Source organism: Pistacia vera, unplaced genomic scaffold, assembly GCF_008641045.1.
Source record: "Pistacia vera cultivar Batoury unplaced genomic scaffold, PisVer_v2 Contig155, whole genome shotgun sequence".
In the NCBI taxonomy this organism is placed as follows: Eukaryota; Viridiplantae; Streptophyta; class Magnoliopsida; order Sapindales; family Anacardiaceae; genus Pistacia; species Pistacia vera.
This window is the reverse complement of record NW_022195630.1, coordinates 1634711-1645245: the sequence shown is the minus strand read 5'-3', so window position 1 is coordinate 1645245 and position 10535 is coordinate 1634711. Positions and strand designations below refer to the sequence as shown.

The 10535-nt window shown below is 35.8% G+C and overlaps 2 protein-coding genes and 1 long non-coding RNA gene across 11 annotated transcripts; 2 read left to right on the top strand and 1 right to left on the bottom strand.

Moving 5' to 3' along the window:
• LOC116124755 lies at positions 1 to 1495 on the top strand. Its single transcript, XR_004127249.1, has 4 exons — positions 1 to 303; positions 971 to 1045; positions 1123 to 1277; positions 1354 to 1495. It is a non-coding gene; the product is annotated as an uncharacterized LOC116124755 (long non-coding RNA).
• A 179-nt stretch (positions 1496 to 1674) lies between these two features.
• LOC116124727 (receptor-like protein 1) lies at positions 1675 to 4163 on the top strand. The gene is made up of 2 exons (XM_031410462.1): positions 1675 to 1738; positions 1841 to 4163. The coding sequence occupies exons 1-2, from the start codon at positions 1675 to 1677 to the stop codon at positions 3907 to 3909; spliced, it is 2133 nt and encodes a 710-aa protein (XP_031266322.1). The 3' UTR covers positions 3910 to 4163.
• A 1733-nt stretch (positions 4164 to 5896) lies between these two features.
• LOC116124766 (serine/threonine-protein phosphatase 7 long form homolog) lies at positions 5897 to 9847 on the bottom strand. Of its 9 annotated transcripts, XM_031410513.1 has the most exons (10): positions 9682 to 9842; positions 9313 to 9383; positions 9017 to 9178; positions 8714 to 8921; positions 8510 to 8632; positions 7768 to 8412; positions 7514 to 7677; positions 7348 to 7435; positions 6808 to 7242; positions 5897 to 6721 (listed from the first exon to the last, which is right to left on the bottom strand). In XM_031410513.1, the coding sequence occupies exons 3-10, from the start codon at positions 9064 to 9066 to the stop codon at positions 6125 to 6127; spliced, it is 2310 nt and encodes a 769-aa protein (XP_031266373.1). In that variant the 5' UTR covers positions 9067 to 9178; positions 9313 to 9383; positions 9682 to 9842; the 3' UTR covers positions 5897 to 6124. The 9 variants fall into 9 exon arrangements, with proteins under 9 accessions (XP_031266373.1, XP_031266367.1, XP_031266370.1 ...); XM_031410507.1 differs by having other exon boundaries at positions 8714 to 9178; positions 9313 to 9563; XM_031410510.1 differs by having other exon boundaries at positions 8714 to 9131; positions 9313 to 9563.
• Positions 9848 to 10535: the final 688 nt, after the last annotated feature.

The window sequence follows — 10535 nt, the reverse complement described above, 5'->3', positions numbered from 1 at the left end:
TTTTTCTCCCTTCCAAGAATTCAGTGGCTTGACTTGAGTTGGAACGGCATATCTGGATGGGTTCAAAGCAAAGGTCCGTATCTTCTTCTTTATTTGTAGTTTCAATATTGTGGATCATTTTTAGGATTATCATCTCTTCCAAGCAATTCTTTTTACATGCAGTTTACAGAAACTACCAGATTGAGGTTCTTGATTTAGGTGTAACTTCCTCAATAATAGCATATTTTCATCGTTATCTGGCCTCACTTCATTAAAAACACTAATCTTATCGTAATAGATTGAATGGAACTGTAATTGTTCAAGGTAAGCATACTTCTTTTCTCCCATCTTTATTCAATCACATGTTTTAAGAATTTGTGTTTCTTGTTTTAAAATTAATACAAAGCAGTTTCCGGGTTACAAATCAACATTTTTAATTTACTCGATTAATTTAGACAAAAAGAAAATTTATTGATTACTATGATCATTCTTTTTATTTATTTATTTAATTTATCCATTTATTTTTTTTGAGTGTCTAGTTAATTCTAGTTAAACTCTTCCCAGGAGTAGAATCTTTGAGGAACTTAGAGGAGCTAAATATGAGTGGAAACCAGATTGGCAAAATTGTTTCTCCTAAAGGTAATCATAGAAACAAATTTTTATTCTTGAGAATTGGTTTGACTATTTATATGCAGGTTTACAGAAACTATCAAGATTGGAGGTTCTTGATTTAAGTGGCAACTTTCTCGATAACAGTATATTATCATCTCTAGCTGGTCTCACTTCATTAAAAACACTACATCTATTTCATAATAGATTGAATGGATCTGTAATTGTTCAAGGTAAGCATATTGAAGAACATTTTTTAGAGTTTGTGTTTGTTGTTTTCCAGTATCCCAATAACATGTTTAATTTACTCAATTAATTTAGACAAAAAGAAAATGCTTTTTTAATTTTTTTGTCAAGTTAATTCTGGTTAAACTCTTCCCAGGAGTTGAATCGTTGAGGAACTTAGGGGAGCTGGATTTGAGTGGAAACCAGATTGGCAAATTTGTTTTTCCTAAAGGTAATCATGAAAACAAAATTTCCATTGCTCAATTACTAATGAAGATTTAACTCTGATTATTTGTTACCATGACTCAGATTTCAAAGGTTTGAGAAAGTTGAATGCCTTTATCTAGAGAATCTCAAAAATATTGATGGAAGCACTTTGTTACAGTCATTGGGGTCATTCTCATTCTTAAAGAAACTTGACTTGAGCTATAGTAATTTCAGACGTGGAACAATGACTACTCAAGGTAAGTTACAGTCGCTGCCAATTAAATAGCTTTTTATATAGCTTCATCTAATATACTAGTCTCTCCTTTTCAATAGAGTTGAAGAATTTGACCAATGTGGAAGACTTGATCTTGGATTATTCCTCTCTTCACATAACCATTCTTCGAAGCTTTGGAGCTTTCACTTCGCTTAAACGTTTGTCGATGAAGAACTGTAAACTTAGTGGCATCTTGCACAATCAAGGTAAATTTACAATGAACTTTTTGGAGATTATTTTATTTCTAATGTTAAGTTGAATATCTTATTTAGCGGCATCTCTGTTTAATGTTTATAGGTGTTCCTAATTTTAAGAATTTGAAATCTTTATTCATGGATGGCACTGCCCTCAACATTAGCTTTTTCCAAATAATAAAGCCCATGGCTTCTCTTGAGATTTTATCATTGGCTAGTTGTGGACTCACAGGCACGCTGCCTAACCAAGGTAATTAATTATTAATCATTTTATCATTAACATAAATTAATATTTTCGTATATGTTTTTGTTTTATATTCATTAGTCAATAAAGGTTTTATTGTACTTTTAGGACTGTGCAAGCTGAAGCAACTAAAAGAGCTGTATATGAACAACAATGACCTAAGGGGTACCTTGCCCTGGTGCTTGGCCAATTTGACTTCTCTTCGAGTATTGGATATCTCTTTCAATGAAATTAATGAAAGCATCTCCTCATCACCCCTTAAACATCTAATATCCATCCAATATCTTTTCGTGTCACACAATCACTTCAAAATCCCAATTTCACTTGAACCTTTTTTCAACCATTCGAAACTCAAGAAGTTCTATGGTGAGAATAACCAAATATTTAAAGAAATTGGGTCGCATTCTTTGGCCCCACGATTCCAATTAAATTCCTTTGTATTAGGTGGTTATGGAGATGGTGGCACATTTCCCAAATTTCTTTATCATCAATATGACTTGGATGAAGTTGATCTCTCTCACTTAAATTTAAAGGGAGAATTTCCAAATTGGTTGTTAGAGAACAACACAAAACTAGAAACGCTTCTTCTAGTCAATAACTCCCTTTCTGGACCTTTCCAATTGCCAATTCATCCTCACCAACATTTAACAAGTTTAGATATCTCAGTCAATAAATTCTACGGTCACATTCCAATAGAGATTGGGGCAAATCTACCGAGGTTAATATTTTTAAACATTTCTAGAAATGCGTTTCACGGTAGCATTCCATCTTCTATTGGTGACATGAACTCATTGGAAAGTCTAGACTTTTCCAATAATAATTTTTTAGGTGAAATACCTGAACATTTGGCCATGGGTTGCTTCTCATTGCGGTTGCTAGCGTTATCAAACAACCATTTGGAAGGTCACTTATTCTCTAGAAATTTTAATCTGACAAACTTGATGTGGTTACAATTGGAAAACAATAACTTGACTGGATATATCCCAGAAAGTTTGTCTAATTGCTCTTTGAAAGAATTGTATCTTGGCTATAACCATTTTAGTGGTAAAGTCCCAGGGTGGTTGGGAAACATGTCAGATTTGGTAGATTTTATAATGCCCAATAACCATCTTGAAGGTCCAATTCCAATGGAGTTTTGTAAACTTAATTTTCTTGAAATTTTGGACCTTTCAGAAAATATAATCTCCGAGTATTTACCATCTTGTTTTCAACATTTTGAAATCAAACAGGTTGATTTGTCGAGAAATAGGTTACAAGGACAACTCAATGATACATTCTATTATAGCCTTTCTTTGGAGACATTAGATCTTAGCTACAATTTCTTCACTGGTAACCTTCCAAACTGGATTGGCAGGCTTTCTCTATTACGTCACCTCATCTTGGCTAACAATAACTTGGATGGTGAACTGCCTTTGCAATTGTGCGAGTTAGACCACTTACGTATTGTGGATCTTTCTCATAACAAGTTTACAGGTTTCATTCTTCCTTGCTTAAATATGAGTGAACGCTATAACAGAGGTTACTATGCTGCAACTTCAGCTTCTAGTTTTCCGCATCAAGTTCCTGCTTACACATACTTTTTGGGTGAGACTCTTGTATCTGCATCTGGAATTGATCTTTCTTGCAATAAACTAATTGGTGAAATTCCTCATCAGATGGGAAACCTTACTATGCTCCATAGTTTAAACTTCTCGCATAACAACTTGACAGGTCCAATTCCTTCAGAACTTTCAAACCTCAACGTAATTGAGAGTTTGGATCTTTCCTACAATAACTTGAATGGTAAAATCCCTCCTAAGTTTGTTGAGCTTTCTAATTTGGCGGTTTTCACAGTAGCACACAACAACTTATCAGGTAAGGTCCCTGAACGCGTTAACCAATTTGCAACATTTGAGGACATTTGCTACGAGGGAAACCCCTTGCTTTGCGGACTTCCTTTGTCAAAAATATGCAAGGAAATTGAATCACCTCCAACTTCAGTAGTTGATGAGCATGAAGATAGTAACTTCATTGACTGGGGCATGTTTTACATTAGTTTTACAGTGTCTTACATAATTATGCTCTTGGGGGTTTTTGTTGTTCTGTATGTAAATCCTCGTTGGCGGCAAGTATGGTTTTATCTTGTCGAAAAGTGGATTACTTCCTCCTACTATTTCATTGTAGACTATTTCCTTTGACAATTTGTGATCAAAATATGTCCTTGCATTATATGTACCCTTAATTTTCTATTTTAATTCGAATCATTCAGTAAGCATATTTTCAACAACAAACTGTCGGGTAAAATTCCTCCTCAAATTGGTAACCTTACCAGGATTGTTACACTAAATTTATCCCACAACAAACTGACAGCGTCCATCCCAAAGACATTTTCAAACCTTAAGAAAATTTACTGGCGATGGGTGTGGTTTTATCATGTTGTAGATCATCTCGCTAAGCAGTCTTGTCATTAAAGTATGTGGCTTCATATCACCATATATGAACAGTTCTTATGTATTTTTCTTTTCCAATGTCACCTGATGTAGCTGCAATCATATGGTTTATTGATTGGAACTTCACATATACAGAGCCATATAATAGTGTACTTCAAAATGACCTACTGTTTTAAAGTTAAACCATAAAGAAGGATATAATTGTGTTTTGAACATCTCACTAAGAAATTTTAAAGATGACTACATAATTGAAAAGTATTCTCCAATACAATGCATGCTTTGTTTGATGAAACTATCGCCCTTGCTTTCACTTAGAATATCTGTATATATTCTTCACAAATAGATTTTGGTGTAATTTCACTCTTGGTTGAGTTTGGATTCTCCAAGTTTCTGGGAGAAATTGCTTTATTTGAGTTCATAGTTTCATAGTGTTTGAATAGGGTCCAAAAACAGTCATAGACTGACTGTTGCTTTTTGTTTAGAAATTTAAAGTTGACAAAAAATTAACTCATTCTCTCATGTGTAAACAAAATATATAGCTTGAATTAATGTCTTGACGTAAAAAATGAGTTCGGTATCAACCATTTTTAGTGTCTTATATTTACATTTGACATATTTTTTTGGTCCAATGTGACAATGTTTTGAGTTGGGACAAACCCGTTTCACATTTTAAGCGCCTGTATAAGTATATTCATGTCGACAACTACAATGCCATTCTGGCTCAAGTAAAGAAATCCCAAGACAACCCTCTTGGGTCAGCTTCAAGTATGAAAGTATTCCATTCATTTGTTGGAAAGATTGGATTTTGGTTAGAGAATTTGCGAAATTTAATCCCTTTCCAAGCTTAGTCTACTAAGAATTCAATTGGCAAAAAAAAACAAAAAAACAAAAAAAAAAAAACAAAAAAAAAAAAAAAAAAAAAAAAAAAAAAAAAAAAAACAAAAAACAAAAACAAATCATAAAAAAGAGGTAGTAGACAGATTCCGCTTTGAGTAGACAACTTGAGGACTTCAATGGCTGCAACATGGAGATGTATCCGGGTTGGCCCACCAAAAAACAGGTATCCAGAAAAGAGCCCAACTCAACCCCTGAAACACTATCATCACACAGACACAGAGATGGGATGCTTTAGGACATTATAAACTGGTGCACACGGAATTGCCTCTTACTTTTACCATAATAAAATAAAAATAAAAAAACAGGACTAACTAAACACAAACAAGTCTTCGGCGTAGCTGCTGCCCCCGCCGACTGTCCACAAAGCCGACACATTCTCCACGGATGTATTCCAAGATGAATCAGGGGTTCCACTCATGGACTCAAAAGATGAACATTGGTTTCAGCCTCCAATTCCAAAGATTGAATAAGGAAATAAAGCTAATTACATTCTGTTTCTATGAACTCTGTTTTTCCTTATTGTTTTCATGAGTTTCCCCTTGAAAATCATCATAAGCCCTTTCTTTTTTTTTTTTTTATAGGAAAGGCATGCTCAAGACCATAAAAAGCAGACTTATTGATAATTAGGCTCTCCTTGAATTGCAATAAGGAATAACCCTCATCATCATAACTGAGTGGTTGCACAACTTATTTGAACTTAGGTTCAAAATAAAGAATGATTCCATGTTGGAGTCCAAAAACCATTTACGCAGCGGCAAAGCCGGATTTCAAGTTCATTACAGACTATACTTCTAATAATAGGTGGAAAGAAAAACTTTACAATTATAAGACTTTTCTATTCTAATTTTTCAACGCATCATATTCTGCCAGAGAATCAATGAAATATAAGGTAGAATCTTGAACTTTTGCAACACTATTTATAAACATATTTGAGAAGTACCAAATAAACCCTGATGCTAAAAATCTTGAAAAACTTAAATCCTAAAAGTTAATGAAGATTCTTTCATATTCACAAAGTTCAAGGAACAAAAAGTATCAGTATAGAAGACTTTGATCATCAACAACATCAAAGGAACTTAGGCTTCTTCTTATGTCTAGTTACATCGCTGGACTCAACTTGAGTGAGACATGGTGACTCCTCAGAACCAGAGTGTGGATAAAGTAGCACTTTCTCTGTTGTTGTCTCACCTTCGAGTGGATGCACTGACTCCGCTGGTGCCGTAGGCCCCTCCAAATTGAGAGTTGAAGGCTCCTCTATATGAATATCATTACTCTGTGACGGAGTTGTGTACGATGCTACCACCACTTGTGGGGATAACTGTTGCGATGTTATTACTAGTTCCATTGCCTTTTGTTGTGTTGCAAGTCCTCGGCCTCGACCTTTGGCTCTGCCTCGCCCTCTCATTGATAGAGATTTAGTTTTGGCTGGCATTTGTGCTATTAGAAGTGGTAGCCCCTCCATATCATTAGCTTGTGAAGGAGATGGTGGTGCCATGGTTGTGGTAGGTGCTTGTATTGTCTCAAGGTGTCGAATCTCCCCAATCGTTTGCAACACACGAGTGCACATAATCTGGATATTTGTCAATGACTGCATACCACTTTCACTGGTAAAAGTACCAAGGGTTGCAGTGCATTGATTGTGAATATTTGTCAAGCTATGGACCTTCCATTCCAAACATAGAAATCCAATCAATATTGACCGATAAGTAATACAAGATCAAAAGTCAAATAACTTATAATAATTCATACCAGTAAATGTGACATCCCACTAGCAGGCTGAATTCGCTTATGAGGTCTTTGAGTGAGTGGGGTAATCAAACGACGAGTTATGCTTCTGTACCACTTCATGTATGGGTCATGATAATGCATAGTGCTCTCCTCAGGCTCAGCGGTAACTATACTTTTCTCCTGAGATGCCCATAACTTGATATATTGTTGATGATATGCTTTCCAATTGTAATGATGTCGACCCCGTCTATCAATAGCATGGATTTTCACCTCAGTATCACACTGCATAGGAATTCCTTGTTTGAGACCAAATTGGCGTAGAACTCTGTCAGGACGATGCCACTCAACAATGTCAAAGCAAATAAGTGGAGCAATTGTCCTCCACACATGCTGGTCTCTAACACATACATCTGCTGGGGACACAAGTAACTCAGACATGTATGGCTGCCATATCATCTGAATTTTAATAGGAAAGTTCCACTTAAAAATTGGTACTAGCTCAACCAAGTGTATCTCATCAAATGCACAAGATCATAAAAGAACAGTCAATCAAAAGTAAACCTGATCATATGTTTGTTGATCAAGCTGGTCTCGATAAAATATCAATGCCCTCTGAGGGTTATCTCTGCGGATGACAGGAGACCTCCATCTATTCTAGAAGAAAACAGTTGTAAGACAATTAAGTATATTGAAAAGCATATATTAATGAAATAGTATGCTATACTACCTGCATCCTAATGGATCTGCAGCTAATGTCTCTTGATTGACCATCTCAACTCCTGAAACTTGCACCTTATTCTTTACAACTTCACCATCTGGAATAACTGGATCCTGCTCTTGGGCAACAAACCTCTCAGGGCGACCAATATGCAAACGCTCCCATGCCCATAACTATAGGAATAAGAATTTACATAATATCAAGAGAAAAAATAATATTATGCTTTATATGCTGTACTTGAAAATATATTTTAGTATACATACCTGTAACAACATTAGAGGACCAGAAATTTCACTGGCCCCCTTCTTACTAGCCCGGCAGAGTTCACGATAGAGGTAGGCTAGTACAGCACTACCCCAGCTAAATTTCCTTGCATACTTAAAATCCCTTAGAAGAGGTAAGAATATCAATTGCACATCCGAACCAGATTTATCTGCAAAGAGAGACCCCAATAAGCCTAAGATATATGCCCTAGCATAGCACCGCATAGTTACAGCATCAGCATCTAATGGCAGGTGCTGGAAATGGCCTCGTAACCATCTAAGCTTCAGGGTTGAACCATGAAGAACACTAGGATCTGGTCTCACCCCTAACAACTCTTCACAGAGGTCATCCCACTGGAGGTCCGCACTACCAGTCACAGGATAACCATGTATACGAAGGCCTAACAGTACTGCTACATCTTGTAGTGTGACAGTACTCTCACCCACAGTAAAATGAAAGGTGTGTGTCTCTTGTCTCCATCTCTCAACCAATGCAGTGACCAAGGGCCAGTCAAGTTGAATAAAACCAATTCTGTATACCCCATAGAACCCAGCCTCAACAACAAAATGACGAATACGGTGATCCAATTGCCACTCTCGCATCATTGTACCCAATCTCTGTCTACATGTTAAGACACCAGGGTCCTGTAATCAAAGTACTCCATTGACTTCACTTTTCTTCAGTTATTTTGCATTGAACCAATCACTACACCAGATGGCAAGAGAATGAAGTGATACTAACCTCTCCTGCCCATATGGCTTCAGATCTATGCTGGTCTTGCAACACAAGCACAGACTTGTCACTTGGCCCTGGGTCTAAAAAGGTATCAGGGTTGGCATTACAGTTGTCCCCATCTACTACTATCTGTATAAAGAACTGTCACAACTCTTACTTTAAAGCAAAGAAAATTAATCCCATGACATCAAGAAATTTATGTATATTTACCTGATTATCATAGCAGACCGGCTTTGTGACTTGATTATCCACATGGATTTGAGTTGTGATATTTACTTGGCTATCTATGCTTGTTGGTTCTCTTTCCAAATACAATTCCAAACAATTTGTTCCAGGCTTTCGTGCCACATCAAATACAATATCTAAAGACTCATCATCAGTGATGGGCACAGGTATGAATTCCCGACAAGCTGGATACCTGCATATGATCTTCATTTTATTCTGTTGCTGGTCAAACCCAGTAATCTCATACATCTTTTCCAGCAACTGATTATGCGTTGTTTCGTAGCTAACCCTGGTAGGCTTTGGGACAGCACCTTCATAAGTAATGCCTTGTGCTCCATTTGTTATCTTCCCATTCCAGTAACACATTAGTGTGACATTTTCTTTAGCCATCTTCTACCATTCACTAATGCAACCATATCATGATACAATATCAGCACCGTCTATACAAAGCTACAAAAATGCACATATAATTATCAGAAAAAGGGAACAAAACAATCAGTTATTCATCCTGCAAAAGATGGTCCATTTGCCATCATCCTAGATACACAAAAACTAGTTGATTTAGCAAATTGAAACCCGCCTACCATTCGTATCAGAACTAACATTCCAGGCCATTGATAAAGTGCTTTCTATGAACTTTCAAACCATTAAATTTCTGTCAAAAAAGATTACAATTTACAAAAGTTATGCTAAATGAACATTCTATCATTTCTTGCAAGCACAATCAAGATCATTATCTTTCATCAACTTTATTCAAGTTACAGTACTTCCGTCAGTTCAATCTTGATGCCAGGGTAGACACATTTAAATGATAAAACTAAATGGTTTCTGTTCACTGGGGCAAAATAACAAACTGTTAGAGTGCAAATGAATAAACCAAAAGAAAATTAACATCTTGCAAGAAATACCAACTGGGATATACAAGAAATATCATTTAACACTGCGAAAATTACCTAAACTTGAATTTTTTGATGTTTGATTTGAGCTAGCTCTGCTTAATTGTTTCCTCGAAAGAACTGAGAGCTGTTTGCACGAGTTTATTCATTGATTAAAGGTTAAAGCTGAGTATACACGTGGCGTTTATATTGAAAATCTGTAGTCACACTTAAAATGTTTTAGCGGTTCTGAAATACCGGTCCTTAGAGGCAGTTCAAGTTACAAAATAATATTTTGACAAAGCGTTATGACCCCTAAGTTGTTTTAAATTGTCTTTAAGACATTGAGACTTGCGTGCAGTTGTGTCATTCTGTGAGACAATCAAACCATTATGTCCTGAATCTTATTATATATTTTTTCTCTTTCTGGAAAAATTAATTATTCTAACTGCCCTGATTGCACTTAATATGGTTGAAATTTATGTATTTCGATTTCCTTTAATCATACTATTTGGCGAGGAATTTCAACATTACATTACCCACTGTAATATGGTAATAAAGTTGCCCTTATAAAATACTCCTATTTTTATATAAAAATTATTTTAAGGGTGTTTTATTTTTTCAAATTAAAAGTCACTCCTTATCTTGTTTTTCTCTACTTTTCGTCATGGCTCACGTCTCATCTGTCTCTCTTTATCTTATCTCTTTCCCCCTTTCTCCTCTATCCATATTTTCCATCGTTCACTTCTTCTTTCTCTACTTTGCGTCTCTACTTCCATCTTCTCTCTCTTTTTTGGAACAAAGTTTAAAGATAGGATCCCTGACTTAGACTTTATTGAAGGTCAAGTCTTTCACTTTAAGGAGTCACGTTTCACCGGGTTGTTGTAGAGTCGAGGGATTTGAAGGAGTAAATAAGACAAATGTAAATTATT

What these genes read in the sequence shown, in the direction of transcription:
- LOC116124727 (XM_031410462.1), top strand. Translation starts at nt 1,675, where the DNA reads ATGGCTTCTCTTGAGATTTTATCATTGGCTAGTTGTGGACTCACAGGC. An exon ending in AGGCACGCTGCCTAACCAAG is followed by an intron (nt 1,739 to 1,840) that starts GTAATTAATTAT and finishes TTGTACTTTTAG; the next exon opens with GACTGTGCAAGCTGAAGCAA.
- LOC116124766 (XM_031410507.1), bottom strand. Translation starts at nt 9,118, where the DNA reads ATGGCTAAAGAAAATGTCACACTAATGTGTTACTGGAATGGGAAGATA. An exon ending in GTCCTCTAATGTTGTTACAG is followed by an intron (nt 7,678 to 7,767) that starts GTATGTATACTA and finishes TTATTCCTATAG; the next exon opens with TTATGGGCATGGGAGCGTTT. An exon ending in GTGGGATGTCACATTTACTG is followed by an intron (nt 6,722 to 6,807) that starts GTATGAATTATT and finishes TTGGAATGGAAG; the next exon opens with GTCCATAGCTTGACAAATAT.